This window comes from Cygnus olor, chromosome 4, assembly GCF_009769625.2.
Source record: "Cygnus olor isolate bCygOlo1 chromosome 4, bCygOlo1.pri.v2, whole genome shotgun sequence".
NCBI classification, from domain to species: domain Eukaryota; kingdom Metazoa; phylum Chordata; class Aves; order Anseriformes; family Anatidae; genus Cygnus; species Cygnus olor.
Window position 1 is genome coordinate 4,114,884 of NC_049172.1, and position 21,071 is coordinate 4,135,954.

The window sequence follows — 21,071 nt, forward strand, 5'->3', positions numbered from 1 at the left end:
TTTGCTATGCAGTCACAAGCACTACAAATTCATTTTCCATTTTCTATTCCCACAAATTCATTTGATTCTCTGAGACAAAATTTCAAAAATACATGAAATGTCATTAAACTCTTTCAAAATCCTGAAAGCTGACATCAGGTCCTATAGAGTTTAGCTAGATAATCTGATAAACTTAACGTGTTCACAGAAACAAAACTCTGCAAGGCTTGTCAATACAGATACTTGGTATAGAAATAAATACAAGTATGGAGAATCCACAGCAATTCAGATCTGGAAACTTTCAAGGGAAGCTGAGAGTAAGTCATTTACAAGAGGAATTAGAGGTGCAAAATCTATGCTACTGAACCTAAGCACTTCCCGCTTCAGTTTCTCTCTACCCAATGTCACCTTTTCCAACGCTGTAAGAGTCACACTGAACACTTCACTGACCTTTTTTGTTTGGGCCAGAAATATCAGGCCAATAAGCCTAATTGCTGAAAACTAAAGTCTTAGTGCTTTGTTTTGTTCTTTTTTATTATTATTATTTTTAACCTATCTAAAAACCACTTTAAAATTTGATTAACAGAAAACCAATGGATGAAAGAGGCAAATTGATGTTCCAAAAGATTAATTATAACCCAGATTTGACTCCATTCCACATAATCTATGCAGACAAATGAAATGAATTTTACGATGTCAGTGCACTTTGCGATACGCTCATGGGCAAGGCATTGTTTATAGTTATCTCTTGTCTTGTTTGACACCGCACCATTGCCAGGATTGCCCTCCGAAACCTGCAAAGGACAAGAAAGGGAAATCGGAAACGTCATTAGCTGGAGAAACAAGCACAAACAAAAAGTGGATAAGATGGCCTTAAGTATTACAACAGTTTTTGATATTAGTAAAACTTGCTTAGTAAAAGGTTGTGTATTTGGAATTCAAAAGGACCTGAGTCTTTTTCATGTTCAGGGATAACTCAGTCAAGTGTTTCTTCCACAACAAGGCTCACAGCAGCTTTTGCTTATCCCAGGACTGGGTATAACTACAACAAAGGAAAACTTACAAAATGAGGAAAAAAGATGATGTAATTTCTTTGGTTCAGCAGGATCAGACTAGATAACCTAGGAAGAGATCACAACCTCTGCTTGTAGGCTGGTAGTACAGAAAGGAAGGACACCTCCTTGCAAAACCCAGTTCCCACTTGGAGGCAATGGCTTGGTTAGAGCATTTGATATACTTGCTCAAAACAGCAGAATAGGCTTAACTTACTCACTTTAATGGAAAGTGTCAATCCATCCTAATCAATCACTATGTGGCACATCCCAAGCCAAGAAAGGAACTCCTAAGAAGTTGTACATCACCGAGCTGTTACAATTTTTGACCTCAGTCCTTAAAATAACTAGTCTACTGCTGATGAACCCAACTTCCACAATGAGTCCCTCTGAGAAACCACAAGGGGTTGTGGTCAAAATGACCATACAAAATCTTCAGTAATGTGTTCTCAAAAATCTTTATCAATTTAGTATCTTCTGATGCTGATCCAAACAACTTCTTTTTAGACTTTCCCGTACAAAAGGTCATCTTTGGTAAATCAACAGCAGCTTACCCTTTCACCTCTTCACCAACCAATTTGTTGTATTTTACAGATGATCTTTCTATGGCTACATGGTATGCTAAAATCACGAAATAGACCATTATTAAATTAGGATCACTTACTTTTTGTTTGCAATGACATAAATGCATGGATTGTAGAATGTGGAAGATTTTGCAAATAGAGGAGCTATGATGGCCATTGCAGGAGAAATTTTCTTTGGGTCCCCAAAGGAAGACCATAAACACACAATGGAATAGGGAGACCATGCCACCAAGAACGTTACAATCATCACAACAGACATCTGTAAAACAAGAGGAATACACAAATAACCTGAATATTAAGACCTTACAACGTAACTCCAAAAGCATATGCACCTGTGTGAAAATGGAGCTACCCAGAACCAAATAATGACATGTAAATAAGCACATCTGACAAATTTTGACATATTATAATAAAATCTCACTTTGGGGATTTAAGTGCACATTATGCTTTATTTTGCCATGCTGTTGTTTTGTTACATACAATTTTCCTTCATTGTTAGCATTAATGATTATGTAAATTCATCCATCAAGAAATTAAAGGGACACAGAAGACTTCACACATGAATTACAGCCCCCACTTCAGAGGTGGAAATGCACTGCATGATACCAGCAAATCCTCTACTCCAAAATGCATGTTACAGTAACTGTACCACTGCTTTCATTCTCATATATATCTGGAAAGAGGTGCATCCCAATATTCACCAGAGGGTAGGTATCTATGAAAATAAAATGCCACATTTAAAAACGATCAGGTATATCTAAGTCATCGAAGATACCAGCTTTTCCATAAATTACCCTTGTTTAACCACTTTCCAGCTACTTCCTCTGTTTTCTGTTCAGGTGTAGGCAACCTGCAATTTACTTTCTAACCTTGCTAGAGAGAACATCACAAGCTGTTTCCTGAAGATAAAAGGCTCTGCCAGAATGACAGGTTCCCCTTCAAAATAGACCTGAGATACGCATCAAGAAAAAGAAGTCAGAATGCAACATTTTGCTCATTCTGGAGAGCACAAGTGGACAGGAGTGGAATCAACTGGGACAGGCTTCTCTGGCTTTTGTCAGGGACATAAATCAGTAACAGAAACTGGAATGGAAATCACAAATTAATCAAGATGACAGAACAAATCACCAGGAAACCAAACAAAACAGCAGGGCTCTTTGTATGCACAGGATGCCCTAGCTTTGTTTACCTACACCCATATTCTGTCCATCAGTGAGGGAGAAAATGAGAAACAAGAAATAAACAACTACTTTGTGCAAGCTGTTCTAGAGTATCACCAACAAGCAAGCTGTGACTCTCTCCACAGAAGATTCCTGTTTAAACACAAACACAATATCTACAGATAATTACAAAAAATAGTGATTTTCACATCAAAGGACACTTTCATTTAGAAGAGTTTGGTGCACAGAAAGCTTAAAAGATGCCAAATTGTGAAAAATTAAGCAATCCAGTTCCAAAGAAGGATAATGCTGAACTCCAAAACTTCAGTCTTTTTCTTTTTTTTTTTTTTTTAATGTAACTCACGGTCAACGGTAAAGCATGAAAAACGCATCTTCTTCACAAATGTCAGTGTAAACCTATAACTGAATCCTCACTTTAATGCATTTTGAAACTTCTTCAGAAATGTGAGATGTTCATAATTATTACTTGTCAATTTTTTTTTTCCAGAATTTATCAATGAGAACATTTTCCAAGGAATGTTAAGTTTTTAAACTTAAGGACATTCTTTTCAGTCTACTCCTAATTTCTGGCTTTTTTTTTTTATCGTGTCCAACCATAAACCATATATTTACACAAAATCAAAGGAGCCAGTGCACTTAAAGATTTCTCAAGGACTCTTAAACGTTAAAAGAATGTTAACTTTCCAGGCAGGACGTATCATTCTATGCCATAATTCACATTTGCTACTCTTTACCTAAGAAAGAGAGAAGCTCAACAGACTGAAAAGAACAAGGGATCAGAAGAACTGCACAGCTTGGGAGCTTAGAAATGTGCTTTCATTTGTAGGACATAAGTGTAAATCAGAGTTGCCCAATCCATTTCTGACCAGTTACACCTGTGAACCTGGCAGAGAGCCTAAGGACTGCACAGTCAAAAAGAGTAAAACTATCTTAGAGAATCCTCCTAGGACATCACTGAGGTACATTTTTATGCAATGACAGAGGGCAGCAGCAGGGCAAATTCGCATGGCTCCCAGCCTTCAAAGTAGCTATTTATCCGGAGAGAGTATTAGACCAAGAGTAAGGAATCTAGTGTTGTAAGTCAAACCAGGAGTTTTCACCAAGGCTAAATTTCAGTTAATATTTAGTAAGAAAAAAGGAAAAGAGAGAATGTAGGAAACAGAAATGCTTAAGAGGCTGCACTGTTCCTTTGCCCTCAGAAGTCTGTGGCAAAAAAAACATGCTTAAAATGAAACATGCCCTCATTTACCATACCTTTGTTACATCTACTTGGTCAGACCAATCCGTGTTGATGCTCTCCAGGCAGTTATTGCTGGTGTATTTTTTCATTGTCCGGGAAACATTGTAATAACAGTAAAACATGACTGTTAAGGGTACAACAAAATTAACAGCAATTACACTCATTGTGTAGGAAACAAAGGACCTGATAAGACAGAAAAACAAAACACAGTAACTTGCAAATATCCATCCGTGAAAAGTTACTGAAGAATATGATATTTTGATTTCATTATGAAGTTCAAAATAAGCTTTTACAGAATTAGGAAAAATTTCTTTAGCCTTAATTTTTTTATTAGCAGCTACAAGTCTTGCAGTTTTCAAGCATGGCTCATTTTCTTATTTTAACTTATTTTCTGGAGTTGCTCTAGATTATTTCCATTGTTTTTAAATGACTTTTATAAATTAGGCTTCATACTTCAGCAAGAAGTTTGGTTGTTTTTGTTTTTGTTTTTGTGTTTGTTTGTTTTTTAAATACAGTAGTAAATTAAACAGTCTGAACCCTCAAGATGAAGGAATTTAAAAGAAAGGGTGAGAAGAAATCTTACGCATCATTTTTCCTCCAATTTACTGTGCATGTTGCTCCAGTTGGATCCGGAGCATAGCCAGCCCAGCCTACGGTAGGCATGGAAGCCCAAAAGATGGCATTTATCCAAGCAGCAAGGATCAGGGTGGCATAGGTACGGGTAGTCATTCTTCTTCCTGCAAAGGAACACATACAATCACAAACTGTTGTCATGCACAATAAAACAATACAGTTTGAGTCTTAGTTCATAGAAGCCTGCGAGTGAATGATTTTTGACTAAAAATACAGTACCAATATCAGGCCTGCAGATTGTCAGGTAACGGTCAACTGCAACAACAGTGAGCAAACCAATACTCGCCATCCCAAAAAAGATATTTAAGGCAGCATAGATCTGAAATTTAAAAAAATAATAAATAAGCAACATATCCTTTCTGAGAAATCTTCCAAAGGTACAAACATAAATTTGTGAACTGAATTTAAAGCACTATGATACATTATATTCAGACAGTGTTCTCTTCTGTAAACAAGAGTACAGGATGAACTAATTCAATGCAACGTAGAGGTAGCTCATTTAAAACTAAACGTTTCATAAGCAACCTGCCTATTTGCTCATCAGAATTCCTAAAGAAGGTTTTATTTAGTTTATGTTGACATGAGTTGTGCTTCATATGACCTCAAGAACGCCCAAAGCTTTGGAAGTGAGATTTCACATCAACTTCAACCCACTGTGAGTCTTGATCTAAGGATATTAAAAGTAAGGCTTCTTGTTAAAGAATGACACAAATTTTGAGCTTGAAATAATTGGATACCCAGGCAGGTGATGTCAGATTGCTATAAATACCTATTATATACAGGCCAAAAATATATAGTGCTGTTAATTTTTTTCAAATCACATTTTCAGCATATACCTTCATATTACTGCTCATTTTTCTGAGCACTTAAGCCCAACAGCCTGTTTAAAAGCAGATTTAAATCACGATACACGGTGAGCAAATGGCACTCCCTCTCTGCTACAGAAGCACAATTTGTCAGTTAGTCTTAACTTTTAAAAAATAGATAGCTATTAAAGCTAAGCCAGATCTTTAATGGAGCCCTTTAATAGCCTTTCAGGCCTACACATGGGAAATCCTTAGTTCCATCCTGAGGAAGATGTGTTTGTTAAGCAAAACCCATTAAGGTCTGTCATGCTCACCACCAAAACAGCAGCCATATCCAAAGTCTTTTACCAACCAAATCAGTCAAACTACAATCTTTTTCATTTCAGGACTTCATGTCCTAAGATTTTTTTTAAGCTATTTTAAAATATCTAAGGTTGATAAACGTAAGGTTACACATCAAAGTTTTCAGACTTGAAATTATAAGTTTGGAATGGAATTAAAACCGGATCCTACGTGCAGAAATTGTTGACTCACAAAACATTAGCTGCAGGTCTAGAGTCAAATTTTGCATCTCCACCTCTTAAAAGAACTATTATCAAGTAAAGCTATTACTCATTTCTCAGTTTGCGTTTAAGTGCTCAAAACTATCTCCCTGCCTGAATTACAATACCTGGCATCCAGTATATCCAAATTTCCAGCTTCCATGAAGGTCTGAGGCAGCTGACATGGGGTAGCCAATGCCACTGACACCAATGTCAGTAAAAGCCAAGTTGATAATAATTGCATTGGTTGCTGTCCGAAGTTCTTTGTACTTAACAAAGATCCCTAGCACAACAATGTTACTGAAAATGCTTATCACTCCTGTAGAAACAGAAAGAGAAACTTTACAAAAGATGAAGACAAGCCAGCAATGCACTTACAAACGAAAACGCAGCCTATTGCAATATTTAAGTCCTAAACAAGTTTTATATTCAGTCAGGCACAGTTTTGCAAAGCAGAAAGATACCTGAAAGAGAGAAAAGCTTTTCTTATTAGATAACTTGCAAGCCACGCATTTTCTAAGCCTCATCAAGCAACGTGGATGATCCTTGCGGCCTGCCGCAGCGGCCTAGCTGGGCCTGCATCAGAGCTGTTTTCTTCACCTGACCAGCTCTAAACTCTAGGGCTGCATCATAACCATGGAACAAGGCCAGTTTGTGAACATTCTACTGCCCCACTAATCCCTGTAATTGCAAACTTTTCTGGGAGGGCTTGGTCTTGTTACCTTGTTTCTTTCCTTTCTGACACAGGTTTGGCCTCTGCTTTCTTTGCAGAACTAGGACTCCAGAACCCAAGCTCCATGTGCCCCAGAAAGTTAAAAATAAGCATTCCCCAAACCCCAATGTAAGTGCTTTTACAATTAAATTCTTCAGAAAGATGCAACACTGGTGGCACTGAGCATAGTTGGACTGTGCCCAAAGACTACTATTAGGCAACACAAGAAATTGCCAGTAGACAAAGAGTAGTAATAAAGAAATACAGTACTAAAGCTAGCATCTACACCCTCCTGTCTTCACGTCCAACAACTCTGGAATTTGTTTGGGACTTAGTAATGCTACCCACGGTGTGCAGGACGCTGATCAGGACCCTGTGCAATCAGCAAGCTTTTTCTGATCCTAGTGACCTATATTAAAAACCCCACATTCTTCTTTTTTCTGTCTCTTCCTCCCTATTCTAGCCAAATCCTACTGCTTGGCCCTTGAAATAAGTTTACATGGCAATCCCACAAAATGGGGTGTTTTTTTGTTCTGATTTCATTCTCTTTAGACTCAGAAATATTCAGAGCAAACGACTATCCTGTAGACTTCTACCAGCCCATCATTAATAACAATAATAAGAGCTAATAAGGTTACAAATACCATTTTGCACCTCACCAGAGAAAGACTTATAAACCTTATTATCAGAAAAGCAGAATTCCGGAATGTTCAAGAAAACATGGCCATAAAAAAAAAAAAAGTAAATAGTAACAGGAATTTGTAAGTTGCTCATAGATTTCCTTGTCTCATACAGCAGTCACAATATCACTGAACCAAATACTAAACTTACAAACACTTGTATAACTCGAGCACCTTACATTACAAGTGCAGAGTGGAATGTTACGTTGGTAAAAGGCAAACAACACAGTAACCACGGAAATGCCCCCCAGAAATTTTCTTTTTTTTTTTCTGTTAAAACATTTCACCCCTGAAGCAAAACATTGTACTTTTCAGCATTACAGAACTGGAGGGGTAATTCTGAAAGGAGCTTGAGGGAATAGCTGTCTCCCTGGATGTAGAACAAGAAAATACAAAATAACAGCATCTGGCTCTACACAGGATTTTAACTTTGTATCCTTATTCCCACAGCTGTACAGCCTAGCAGACACAGAGAAGTACATACAATTGGGCTCGGTGAAATCAGAGCAGCAGGCTACCCAGAAGAGTGAAACCCAACCTTTGCCCTCAGAAGCGAAATAAGGTCTGCACTGCTCTCACAGGTCCCATGACAGGCACAGGGTAACAGTTTCACACCCTCACGTCCTCTCCAACTCTGGACTCTGAAGAGCACACCCATCTTCTTTCAGTTGTTGCCCACGCTGCTCCAGTCCCCTGGCAATACATCACCCTCTCTGATGAGGTTTCTGCTCCTCTACTGGCTCCACCAAGCATCAACACGGTGTTCAGCTTTTGCTGACGTACCTCTGTGGAAAGGGCACTAAGGTTTTTAAGTTTTATACAATGTTCTTCCACCCCTGTCACTGCCGATGCTGCAGAACAGTTAAAAGTCTCTAGCAGCAGCTTGTATTCAGGCTACAAACATGCTGTGTTCAAATACTAACATCAAATCAAGAGGGTTAGCAAGAAAAAAAAAAAGAGAAAAAATCAGTTTCAAGCACTTCAGCTTTACGGCTGAATTTTGAAAACTTCTGCTGGTGTCAATGAACTTACCCCATGGATTTATAAATACCAGCATACCCCCCAGTGCACGAAACCGAGGAAGACTTTCCTAGAGTCAAATACACTCACAAAAAGGAGTTCCACTGCAACATTTCATTAATCCATACCTATCTCCTACTTTAAAAGAAGCTCATTTGAGAGATTCAGTTGATTTGATTTTAAAATTAAAAGTGGAAAAATGATAATTAATTCTCAGCTACTTCTCTTTTCCATTCTCTTTTTTTTAAAACCCCAAGCATGTCTTTTCTCAGGTAGAAGTCTCCTGCATATATAAAACTAACGTTACAGATGATGTTGGAGGTGCATAGCCACACAGATGCCATCACCTATTGTATTTCACACATTTCAGGAACACTGTGATGCCATGAGCCCCTAAAATGAACAAAAGCGGGAAGCTAGGGACCAGATGTGAAACAAGCAGTGCCTTCAATGGCAGCTCTGCCAGCTCTCTCTTGACAGGTAGTATTTTCTCTTGGGAGATAGGAAGAACACGACTCACAAGTTTCCAAAACTGTACAGGCTTCTTACAAGACATGCTTTAACAGATTTTACAGCTCCCAAGAATGAAATCAGAAATACAACAGAACTGTAAACTTATACACTTGAGGTGAAGGAAGGATCCTGCTAGACACAGTTAGTGCTTCAGAGCCCAATCTTCAGAAGAATAAGACAAGGAAAAAAAATAGAAAAAAGATGGATTCAATCTCGAACAAAGCAAGAAAATACATGTAGATGCAACAGTTGGCTTTTTTCCCCTCTGAGAAAGAGGTCAAATAGAAAAACAAAGTTTCTCCAGGCAGCAGTTAACGAGAGCTCATTTCTTAGAGGGCAGAGAGTGCAGAGTGAGCCCAAGACTTTTAGTAACCTGATATTGTCAGCCAGGACAAACTCACTGGATTCAGAAGAAGCATGCAGATGCTGCCATTTGGCCTGTGAAATATCTTAGGGCTAGACAACTATTCCCATATCTTTCCCATTAAATCTTGTGTTTTTTTCAATATGCAGATAAAAACCTCATATATGACTTGATCAGGGACAGAAAATTTTCTTATTGTTCCTCTTCCCAGTGAAGCAACGAAAACTAAAGGTAGACTGAATGCAAATACAAGCCCCAACAGCACAGCAGGACACGTGGGTAGTAGCATCAAAATAACGAAGTAGGTTAGGTTAGGTCCACGTATAACATGGAATTTACTTTTCCAGTTAGCATTTAAAAATGATACCAGAGCAGTTCACCATTACAAGGTGGAAGATAACCATAAGACTTCTTCCCGCAGGCTGAGTATGCCTGCTGTCATCACTAAAATTAGTATGCTGACCACCGCAGACTGCAATACCTAGCAATGACTTCTTTCTCAGAAAATAAAGAAATTACTTGTCAAAGAAAGAAGTGTTCAAGACTTTTAAAAAGCAACATAATGATGAACACTGTACCTGTCCTTCATTCTTTTTTCTTAGACATCTCCTTATTAACACATTTTCCAGATGTGAGATTTGCCATGGTAAGGCATTTGAAAAGCAAACAATCAGACTTTCAAAGATGCTATAGACCTTACTGTCAAAAACATTCCTCACAAAGAAAGCAAAGTTCAAGTCACAGCCAAAAGACTTCTTAGATTCCCCAGTTATAATATGAAATAAACCCAAGGTGTGTTTTTTTGGTTTGTCTTTGTTTACTTTTTAAAGACATTTAATTTCCATAACTGTTAACCCCACTGCTAACAATGCAATAGCTTTTATCCTTAACACCAGATGGTCAATCTATCTGAAAAGACCACCTTTTTACATACAGTGTAATCAACCTTAATTAAAATATAACCAAGTATCATACATATCTGCAGCAGCTAACAGTTCCAGTTACCTGCAAATAATATGGTAGCACTGCAGAGTGTATCGAGTCTTCCAATACTTCACAATCGTCCATCTCCACAGCTTCTCAACAGGTCTAGTTATCTGTGTAACTACCAATTTCTGTAAAAATCTGAAAATACCTATTGCTTTTGCATTCAAAAATGTTCTCTTTATGAGAACAGGGATTTGATACTTCCCACTTCAAACAGATATGTAAATAAAATGTGACCATCATCAATACTATTTCATATAAACCCCAAGTACGTTAATATTTTAAAGTAATTCAAAAGGCAATTAAAATGTAGAAAATGTATGATACAGTCTATGATTAAAGTATTTATAAATGTAATTTTACGTAATAAAAATATAGAAGGCCTCTTTTCAAACAGTAGGTTTCAGCATTTGGTCAGGATGATATTTCTTTGCTACAGCAGTCAAGGCTTCAGAAAAACATCACTGAAACAGTTGCAGCTATAACAATAAGAATGTTTTCAAAAAAAAAAATCCATAATCATTCAAGTTTAGCTAAAGGCCATTGCAGTCATAGACAACACAAAATGTCAAGCCTTCCAGTGTGCTTTTTCCAACATGTCATCAATGAAAAATACAGCTGCAGGTGGAGTCTGCTCTTCCCTGATTAATGACTAGCTCCCTCCCTCCCAGTCACATTCCAACCCTTCCCCTTACATCCCCCCAACAGACACCCCTCACATGCTCAGACTACACGTATATGACCATGAACATGTGGCCCAAAAGAAATCTCAAGATAGCTTCAAGCACATCACAGAAAAATGCAAGATGTGACAACTATGTCCTATTTTTATCTCTTTTGCAAGCTGGCATAAGTTAATTTTCACTCTCTTCTATAATTACATATCAACAAAATGTATTTTTCAACACACAACGCTGCCTTCAAACACAGACCAGAAAACTTATGCTTCTGCACACTTCGTTCAGCCCGATTATTGTCAGAAAACTATGGATAAAAGTTATCAGACATGTGTAACACAAAAATGAAATACCATTGCTGTTACTATACAGAATGAGCATTCAAATCTAGTTCTATTTTAAAAAAAAAAAAGTTATGCAACAATTTGCCAATGCCCATACCTGCTGTTATTAAGTAAGCTGCAACTATGTTGTGCTCAGTCTGTGTAAAGGCTGAATGAGCTTCAATGTCACTTTGTGAGGAACCGGATGAATCATTCCAATGCATTTTGGACAAAAGAGACTGTCGTTCGTCCTCTGCAATCATTCATCAAGACGAAGAAACGCTACAAAGCCCTGTCAGGCAAATTCTTTCATTATCCAACAGACTCACTGAACAATTAAAAAAAGAGGCGGGGGAGAGCTGCCCCACCATTGACAGCCTCCAAGAATGATTTAATTGGACTAAAGTGCAAAGAAGCTTATGCTCCCAATCTATGCAGGAGAAAAGCTCGTTAATTAAAACAAAGAACAGCACAGAACTGCGTACATTTCCAACAGGATACTTAAACTTTATTCTTACTGGTAAAGAGATTAAGTGTCACATGCCCCCAAACTTTTTGCTTCAAACCTCTTGTGCAATGCTTCAGAAACCTCAGTAAAAATTGACTTGGGTCAGTTGGTCATCAGCCTGGCTTGGAAGTACTTCCAGTCACCAGAGAGCACACAACATAAAAGCACAAACGTTGATTTCTTTAAAAAGCGTGGTATGTTTATTCTGAAGTCCACCCCTTCAAATACATAAAGACCTACTTTCTCCTCAAGACTCTTAGTTTGATTTAAACAAACTGACAACACCCACAAGAACAGTCCAGTATTTTCTAAAGCAAAGTGTGACTTTCAGAAAATTCAATTGTTATATTTTTCAAACAGCCTGGTCTGCAGAAAACAGGTGTTGAACATGCCTTACAAGCCTGAACACACTTTCTCTCCCAGACACACACAGGTAGGCTTGGGCAAATTTTCCTAAGCAGAAAATAATTAGACATTTTCTAAAGGCTTGAGCAGTGGGAGATTGTTTTCTTCTCTTCGGTGATGAGGTACCAGCACACCAGAGAGATGCTAAAGGCCTTGTGCAAAACCCTGTGTAAATATTAGCTGCAACAAACCCTTGCCCAGAGCTTATATGCAGCATCAGTCTCAGCAATCAAAGCTGTTTACCACCAGCTCCCCTCTTTACAGTTTTGTTCTTATAGTGGGGATAAAAGTCACAAGGACAAACAACCAGTGCTACTCATCTCTAACCTGTGAAACACTCCTAAAGCTTTCCCTCCCACCCCTCAGCTTGCCAAAGCAGACATCCTCTGTCTTTTGGCTATTTCAATCTAAAGGTAAGCAAATGTTGATCTAAAACTTTTGCAGTCATGACAATTAGTCGTCATTGCTACAGAAGATCACAAGTCACAGTTCTACCAGCAAAGTTGTTTATGGCACAGAACTACCTTCATTCACTCTTAGTTCCCAGGGTAATCGTATTAATACACTATTTTTCCTGTCAGGAGCGAATTAGGCAGGATCAGGGTGGGAGTGGATCGAAAGGGAAAATGATCCGTTCAGCAACAAAGCTACTTCCCTAGTGCCCCATTGTCCTGCCATGAAAGATAAAAGCATAATGAAAATTTAATACCTTCACTTTCCTCCCCTGAAACTTTGGCAAGGTTTACAAAAGCATCTCTAATCTCAAAACTTCCACAGAACTTGGAGCTTGCAACGCTGACTGCCTCAAAAAGCAAAGCTATTCTAGTTATTCTTATTCAGATAGAATTCCAGACTTGGGTAGCAGAGTTAATGAGACCATGCAGATTTTATACATACCTGTTGGTTAAAATCAGAATTTCTAATATGTGCAGTCCATCCTGTTTCCATCTCTGCTTAAATTTGGCTAATATTAAAGTAACAGGAACTGAGAGGAAAAAAGTCAAAATTAAAGACAGATTACCTAAAAGTAACTTTTTTTTCTAGAACACAACAGTTTATAAAACAAAGCCAAAATATAGAGGAATTCACTATTAAAATACACAAATAACCTCAAATGACAGAGCTTTTCCATTCTACTTGGCCCAGATCAGTAGGAACAAAATGCAATTTCTATTTGAGTTGATTCTTCAGTTTGTAGATACCTGTATAGATATGGGGCAATGCAAGACTCATTACGGGGCTTAGCAAGTTGCAAACATTTCAGTTACATATAAAGTATTCAAAAGCATATTTCAATCCACAGGTAGTATGAGTACAGAAACTTACTGTTTGCATTAAAAAGAAATCATCTCACATTTATTAAGTGCATCAACACTAGAGGGCTGTATAAGGCAGTGCTTCCCTTTAATCTTACTTCTATAAACATTTAAATGGTTCAAAACTGAAGGTAAACAATTTAATAAATTATATTTTTACTTCCCATACAAAGTCCCTAGATTTAAACTGCTGATTAGAAAAGTTTGAGTCTGTAAGCAAAAGACTTTTAGCTGGCTGAACAAAACACCCTGAAAAATGTAAGGGACTCCAAAAACCTTTTTACTTGTCATGCTTGATACATTAACCATCCATTTTTCAGTACACCTTTTCTTGCCAAGACAATACTTTGCACTACTGAAAGTAACTCTGCACCACTATAAAAGTGACTGTCAAGTACTGCCTCAGGAAGATGTCCACAACTTCTTGTCAGTGCTAGAGTGCTAGAACAGTGCATTCTGTTCTACAACAGCTGGTGCTGCAGCCCTAGGTTAAAACATCCCAATTATCTTCTGCACTTTGTCAAAACTCTGTCAAAGTAACATAACAAATCTGTGAGCTCTATTAAATGATCCTTCCACAGCAACTACAGAAAAGACAAGGAGAGAAACATCCCTCCAGATATGACTTTTAGAGACATTCAGTCTTAATAGCTAGGAAGCTTTACTATACACTTTGTGTGTTATTCTGTTTAGCAAAAATTTAGATCCCACATTAAAACTATATATATATATATATAAAACCAGAAGTTGAGTGTGGCACAGACAACAGGTTCAAGATACGTTAAGCAATCTGATCCCAGTGATTTACCAGCTGCCAGTCAGCTGAAAGTTAAACCTTCTGCCTGGGTCAAATACTGCGGTGACTAACACATTCACTTGCAACCACATTCTGAAAACAGGGCTCGGTTATCAGATGTGCTGCCTCAGCCAGCAGCAAGCACGTGCAGGCACTGACGAGCAGGCAAGGACACAGGTAGGGGACACTGCTACTGCGAGGGTCCTGGGCAGGGAAGCCAAGCTTTCGGGGCATGCTGAAGCTGCTCCTGAGCTTCAGAGGAATTCTGCAACTCCTAGCTCACTGCCAGAGCAAGCGGCACTCAGGAGGCTCTTCAGGTAGCCCAAACATTTGCCCCCGAGGCTGCTGCTGGCAAGGAGAAATCTAAGGAGCACCAAACTGTAATTGAAAGCCTTCAGCACCATTAAGCCACCCCTCCCCGCACCCACTTTCAGACTGCAGTGTGATTTGCACAAATATAAAACCCAAACGCTTTGCATACTGGGATCAGGAGCACTGCAGCAGAACCACAGAAAGGATTTGAACAAAAGGCTCAGGAGAGGGGGAAAGGTGGCATATAAAATCATGGACCCTGTATTTTATTTCATTTCAGCATCACATTGCAGACAAGAAGTGACATTTTCTAAGACAGTAATATTTCTTTTTTTTCTATTACAATTAGCAAGTGCTCAGGTTAGGTGGGATCAGGTGCCATAGCACAGAGGTGGCAAGGCAGACTTGGGATTGGATGGGCCCTACCACAACTAAATACATTCTTACCCAGCACCTTGTAAAAAAGACAGGTACCACCACACAGCAGAAGTCAACGTATGAATCCAGACACTGCCTCCTCATACTGCAGCTCATTTCACGCCCGATTGCTAAGAATATGATTCTGTCAGCATTTGAATGCCCTAAAACCTCCTCAAAGATTTAAGATTATGAATTCTCTCTGGATATGTGTGTTTATCCCATCCAACTTTGCCTACAGGTGTAAGGCAGGTAATCCACTTCCCTGTAATCAGAGCCAGATCTTTCCTCTAGAACTACAATGGCTAACATTGTTCTTTACCCTCTGACATGAAAGTCTTCTTTTGCCTTGCAACACGGCTTCAGACTTGAGCACGACCCACTGCTCCACCTGCTGTGAGATTCAAAGCATATGCTTCGTGCCCTATGCTGCAGTACCGGCACTTCACCAGCTGCCACATCAATGCAACTGAAAGGTGACAGCAGCAGTCGGCTGAGAGCAGGCAGTGAGAACAGCACTACAAAGCGCAGATTTGGGTACAAGAGAGAGGACTGCATTACCCCAGTCTTCCAAATCCAGAAAAATAAGGAAAGAGCTATGGCAGCTACCCACAACTAGGCACTGAAGCTTCAGTGAAGGAACAGAGCACAGCAGAGGATGCAATCACAGCTGTGACAGTTATGACAATTCCAGCTGCAATGCAGATCAGTATTGTTTATTTGCAATGTCGTATCCCAGAGAGAGCTTAAAATTGCTACAAGATTTTGTCTGGATAAAGGGCAATTCTAATTCTACCATGCCTCAAGTCAGAGCCCTAAGTTGATTAGGCCTGGCAACGCATAGTAACGGAAGTCTAAATGCCTTTAGAAGTCTGTATTTAATTGACCCAATTAAATTTAAGTCTGTAGTAAGGGATACCGACTATTTTGTTGCTATTACTTCCCAATTGTGCTGTGGTTGAATAGTAGACTTCAATTCTTCTTATGAAAGCAGACCTAGCAGAAGTTTCAATATATTCTTGCTTTTACCGAAAAGCATTTTTATCTGTTATCCTACATAGCACGCGTTCAGACTGCATAACTGAATCCTTGAAGATTCAGTTCCCTAGCTTGATTCAGTCTCCTAGCTTGTTTCAAGTTTTGTTTCAGAGATGATTCAAAACTAGGAGTCATGTTTGTTGAAATGACCAGTAACTGTCCAGTTCTGGCACTGACAAATTGCTTTGTTTCTGTTAAGCAGAAGGCTACTAGAACTCATTTTCCTGCAACTGTATTCATTATTAGGAAGTATAACGGTATGATCAATTTCAAAATGTACTCCTTTCCACATGCTCAACATACTTTTCACGTAGATTATTGTATGTCTTATTATATGTCTTTTCAAAAACGCTTGGTATAAGGGTCTGCCAACACTCCCCACCCCAGATGAAATCCAGGGAGGAAGATTCTACTTCCTTATTCATATTCCATTTCCAAAGTTAAGGATGGAGAAACACAGGGTGCTTCTCCATGCTCTAAGAAGAGACAGTTACTAGCTTTTCAATACCCCCCACAATGCGTCTGATTAAAAAGACCGAATCTGTACTGAAGGCTCGTGCTGCCTTTTTCAAGACTTTTTAAAGCTCTGCTTAACTGAAAGCACTGCATGGAGAGGAGCCCTGCAATGGCCTATTTAATATCAGCCCTCTGCGAGCTCAGAGCACCAGAACATCAAAACCTCAAGAGAAACAGGCTAAGAAGGTGAGGACAGTTAAAAACCCTTAGCAAGTTTAGTATTGGTGTAATTTGATACAATTAGGTGACTTAAGAATAGAATTAACCTTGTTTTGTTCATTAGACAGTATCTTCTGAGAAGAACAGGTCTTAATGCCTTTGGCTTTCATTGAGATCCATACATAAAAACCCATAAAATACTCTTTGCCATCTTCCTTCTCTCATATATGTTATTACGCATTAAAAAAATCTGTAAACAAAGTTTTTAAGCTGGTAAAAAATAGTTCACTATGGTTATTTAAAAGGCATGTCCATTTTAGAGCAACCAAGACTCCACGTAAAAAGGGGATGAGAACAAGGGATCAGTCACACATGGTAACAGGTTCATACTGACGAATGTGCATGTAGTGAACCTGCTGTTTCTTTTTCTAAAACACATTTCAAATGATCGTTTACTCCAGACTCCAACACGAAGTCAAGCATTGGCTAAGTCATTTGTCAGAAGCAAAGTTTAAGAATAACATTGAATCTTGGCTTAGTTTAAAATGTTGAAGCATATTCGAAGCAAGCTTCAGTTCTTCCCGTGTTGAAAAATAGTCATTAACTTAACAATAATGGTCATTTCATAGCTTCAAGTTCTTTATAAAAAGAAATTTTCAGGATCCTTTAGGATTTTTTTTCTTGCTCTTCACCTCTGTAGATGATACGGTAAGACAGCAGGAAGATAATCGTTGTTCCGTTCTTAATATCCTCTCCCTATTTTAAGGAAGAGAAATATACTGAATAATTCACAACCTCAATGCTTTTAAAGCAAATAAAAGAGATACAAAACTATATGAATTGGTAAAATAATTCTTCATTGTTAACTCTTCAACTTATAGTCCTTTTTCATGCAGAAACTAGCATGGTCTTCACAAAGCATCAAAAAACACAGAATACCAAGCTTTGGTTTAAGCTAGCTACTGTGATGCACAGCAACCTTTTTGCATAAAACTATGAATACCGATATGAGATAAAAATGTTTAATATTTAAAAGTTTACAAATTGGGAGCTATTCTTATTATGGAAATATAAGAACTGCACACTCACCCCGAAAGCCTCCTCCACCACCTCTTCCTCCTCTGAATCCTCCTCCTCTTCCTCCACCTCCTCTGAATCCTCCTCCTCTTCCTCCACCTCTTCCTCCTGAACAAAGGAAAGAAATTACACATAAACAATTTACCTGCTCCTAAGAAGCGTAACAACTTACTTCATTTACAGCTTCTGAAAAGAAAATGAAACCCAACCAGAAATGGTTAACTGCGTCATCCTGGTACCTTCTCTTCGAGCGAGCATCTGCAGCTTTTTAGGTGTTGTTGAGTATCCAGCGTCTAAAATTCTAAACACGCTAATGAAACTCCAAGATAATTTTTGGCTGTCATGTAAAAAAAGTTAACTATGATATGTGAAATCAATAGAACAAAGAACTTTGAAGTATTTGTCCCGCCCCCCTGCACACAAAGGGGCAGGGTGGGGAGGAAAGAAAAAAAATCCAATATAAGAAAAATACTTAATTCCAGCTTTAACTGAGTAGTACATTACAGATCATGATCAACAAGCAGAGAAGGATGAGATCTACCGTATCTTCACCTTTTCTCTCAAAACACTGCATTTCAAGTATTTTGTCCAAACTAGATTTTTAGAGTATATTACAAATACAGCTTTTGCTGGTTTGTGTGGGTATAATCCACTGCCTTTTACCGCAAGTTAATTAGTGCTCATGTTTTCTCTCTTCGTTATATCTCAGTATACTCTCTTCCCTACATTTTGAAGCAATTACTTAGCTAGCTACAAAAAACAAGCTCCTGCTTTTGGACAGATGTCACTATCTCCTCCACTGAGCTATCAAACAGAAAAATGCATGTTTCTCTTTAATAAACACAACTGTTTATTCAACTATTTAACTGTAACTTTACCAAAAACAAACCAGAAAATGTTCTGAGGCTTTCATTTTTGGGATCTCACCTCTGCCGCCACCTCTTCCTCCTCCACGTCCACCACCACGTCCTCCTCTACCACCTCCTCGGGGAGCACCTTTTTCTCCAGGAGGCCTTGGCAAAAACCTCTGAAGCGGGAGCAGCTTTGCTGGATCAATGTAAAACTGCAGGAAGAGAGTTACTTTAGGCTTTGAGAACGCTGAGGTTAAAGGGCACTTTAACATCTCTCTTCCTTTTCAAACGCTCACAGTCTGATCTTAATCCATTGTTATAATAACAAAATGTTAGGAAATCATTAAAATATGGGTGATATTTGTATTTAATGGCTTTCATTCATTACATCTTTCTTCCTTTTTTGTTCTTTAGGAGAGGGAAGAGCATAAAAGGTGCAAAATTGAGAAAGATGAGTAAATGAATACATTTTCAAAGTACACGTAGCTTTAAAAGTCAATAAACACTCTTAATAAAGTATTATAATCTAACTGATGACATATCTAACTGATAACATACACAAGAATTGTGTTAGTGAGATTGGCTAACCTTTTGCATTTTTTTAAATGAAGAAGCTTTCATGTTCTCAGACAATTTCACTGAAAAATACTGTGAGTTTCATTAAGGAACACACCAGGAATAAGACATTAGAATAGCACTTTTGATTATCACACAAAAGAATTTAGATATTTCAGACAATATCTAAATTAGCATTTTTACAAATGAAGCTAAACATCACCACCACAAATTAAAGTTACAACTGAAAGATCCGTAAATACCATTTCTAATTTTTCCTCATAGTTACAAACGTTGTATTTTGTGGTAAATTGTTTTTCTTCCCATGTATCAAGGCATAAAAAAGAACATACTGGTGAAAAGAGTATATAAAAATGTAATTGTAAAGAAACAAATCTGCTTGGCCAGTTAACTATCTCTATAGCTCCAGGGTGACCACAGAGTGTATCTGGAACAGCAGAGATGCTGCAGGGCCTTTGCTAGTGCTGTGCTGGCTCGTACGACTGCCTGGCTGGGGGATGAGATGAGGCAGCAGGGGCTGCTCAACCCAAGCACAAGCTCATCCTTATCCTACAGGGATGTGGTGGCCACTCTGCAGCTCCACAGGCAACCCTGTACTTATCCTGTGACTCTTCAGCGTGTAAGAGCATTTGTGTGTAGTTCCAAAGATTGCAAGCTGCTGCTGGCCAACTCTGCTCAATAAAACTCAAGATTAAATGGAGAACCAAGGAGCTGCAAAATACACTCTAGCCCCCTTTTTATTTCTTGGTACACTGTAAGAGGAAAACAAGTTTCTGAAGCTCAAATAATCCTGATGCAGAAAGCAAACCTGTAAGTTAATACATTCAGACTGTGAGAAGGTTTTAAACCTGTGTGTTTACTCCCCATTTAGAGAGGGACAGGAAAATGAACTGTTTTCAAATTCTACATCAAACTTTTTGAATGGTCAATCAGCCCTTAAAAAGCAAACACCACGTCACACATACTTTTGAAGGATACAAAATCTTGTAGCTGTCCAAAGATTTCATCCACTTTGCCAATCTGTTCCTTATTATCCAGGTACACGGGTGCGTTGAAATAAGGCACCCTGTTTTCTTCTGTTTTACACTTACAAATGAGTTCATCTTCACACGGATGCATGAACTCTCCTAATACTGAAATAAACGACAAACAAGCTGAAGATCTTGAATAGTCCTTTTACGTTAAAGAAACAAAATCTCTTCGTGTAACTTACAAACTACCGTTTCTGGAGGCCCCTGGTCGTATCCACCTCTGTTGAAGCCTCCTCGGCCGCCTCCCCGTCCGAAGCCTCCTCGTCCACCACGATTAAAGCCACCTCTGTCGCCACCGCCTCCTCCACGATTAAAGCCGCCTCCTCTTCCTCCTCCTCCACCACCTCTTCCTCCTCCACCTCCTCTCCCACGGAAACTCATCCTCTACCTCCTCCTAAACTGCGAAGGCACAAAACCACCTGGTTAAGAAGCAAAAGACATTTATGAGTTTATGAGGTACGAACGAAGGTCACCGGCGGCCCTGTGCGATGGCTAGCTGCTTCTACCCTGGCTAAAAACACGCGGGACAGACATGGGGGGCAGCAGACACCCCCGGCCCCTCCACCGGGCCCGGCCTCCCTCCGGGCCGTCTCCCCTCCCGGCTCGGAGGCGCTTTTGCCAGTCCCCAACGGCCCTAACGGTTTTAACGGCCGTAACGGCCGGACCCCACGCGCGCCTACCCCTCACACGCGGGCGCAGCCGCTGGCGTTGTCAGGGCGGTCCGCCAAGCGCTCCGCCTGCCGCAAAGCAGAGCGAGGGCTGCGCGGCAGCGTCGC

The 21,071-nt window shown here is 39.1% G+C and overlaps 2 protein-coding genes across 3 annotated transcripts; both read right to left on the bottom strand.

Annotated features, from left to right (window-relative positions):
• Positions 1 to 652: 652 nt before the first annotated feature.
• Positions 653 to 16,984, bottom strand: RRH (retinal pigment epithelium-derived rhodopsin homolog). The gene is made up of 8 exons (XM_040556263.1): positions 16,868 to 16,984; positions 11,412 to 13,191; positions 6,146 to 6,336; positions 4,889 to 4,988; positions 4,620 to 4,773; positions 4,051 to 4,219; positions 1,696 to 1,874; positions 653 to 773 (listed from the first exon to the last, which is right to left on the bottom strand). Exons 2-8 carry the CDS (start codon positions 11,554 to 11,556, stop codon positions 668 to 670), a joined length of 1,044 nt encoding a protein of 347 aa, XP_040412197.1. The 5' UTR covers positions 11,557 to 13,191; positions 16,868 to 16,984; the 3' UTR covers positions 653 to 667.
• Positions 14,869 to 21,063, bottom strand: GAR1 (GAR1 ribonucleoprotein). Of its 2 annotated transcripts, none has more exons than XM_040556259.1 (7): positions 20,976 to 21,063; positions 20,478 to 20,714; positions 20,243 to 20,397; positions 19,277 to 19,336; positions 18,765 to 18,900; positions 17,850 to 17,945; positions 14,869 to 17,516 (listed from the first exon to the last, which is right to left on the bottom strand). In XM_040556259.1, exons 2-7 carry the CDS (start codon positions 20,674 to 20,676, stop codon positions 17,503 to 17,505), a joined length of 660 nt encoding a protein of 219 aa, XP_040412193.1. In that variant the 5' UTR covers positions 20,677 to 20,714; positions 20,976 to 21,063; the 3' UTR covers positions 14,869 to 17,502. The 2 variants fall into 2 exon arrangements, with proteins under 2 accessions (XP_040412193.1, XP_040412194.1); XM_040556260.1 differs by lacking the exon at positions 20,976 to 21,063 and adding an exon at positions 20,802 to 20,968.
• Between the last annotated feature and the right edge of the window lie 8 nt (positions 21,064 to 21,071).

What these genes read in the sequence shown, in the direction of transcription:
- RRH (XM_040556263.1), bottom strand. Translation starts at nt 11,556, where the DNA reads ATGATTGCAGAGGACGAACGACAGTCTCTTTTGTCCAAAATGCATTGG. An exon ending in AATCTGCAGGCCTGATATTG is followed by an intron (nt 4,774 to 4,888) that starts GTACTGTATTTT and finishes GTTCCTTTGCAG; the next exon opens with GAAGAAGAATGACTACCCGT. An exon ending in TATGTCATTGCAAACAAAAA is followed by an intron (nt 774 to 1,695) that starts GTAAGTGATCCT and finishes TGTCCTTTGCAG; the next exon opens with GTTTCGGAGGGCAATCCTGG.
- GAR1 (XM_040556259.1), bottom strand. Translation starts at nt 20,676, where the DNA reads ATGAGTTTCCGTGGGAGAGGAGGTGGAGGAGGAAGAGGTGGTGGAGGA. An exon ending in GCCTCCAGAAACGGTAGTTT is followed by an intron (nt 20,398 to 20,477) that starts GTAAGTTACACG and finishes CGTTTATTTCAG; the next exon opens with TATTAGGAGAGTTCATGCAT. An exon ending in TTGGACAGCTACAAGATTTT is followed by an intron (nt 19,337 to 20,242) that starts GTATCCTTCAAA and finishes TGAAACTCACAG; the next exon opens with TATTTTTCAGTGAAATTGTC.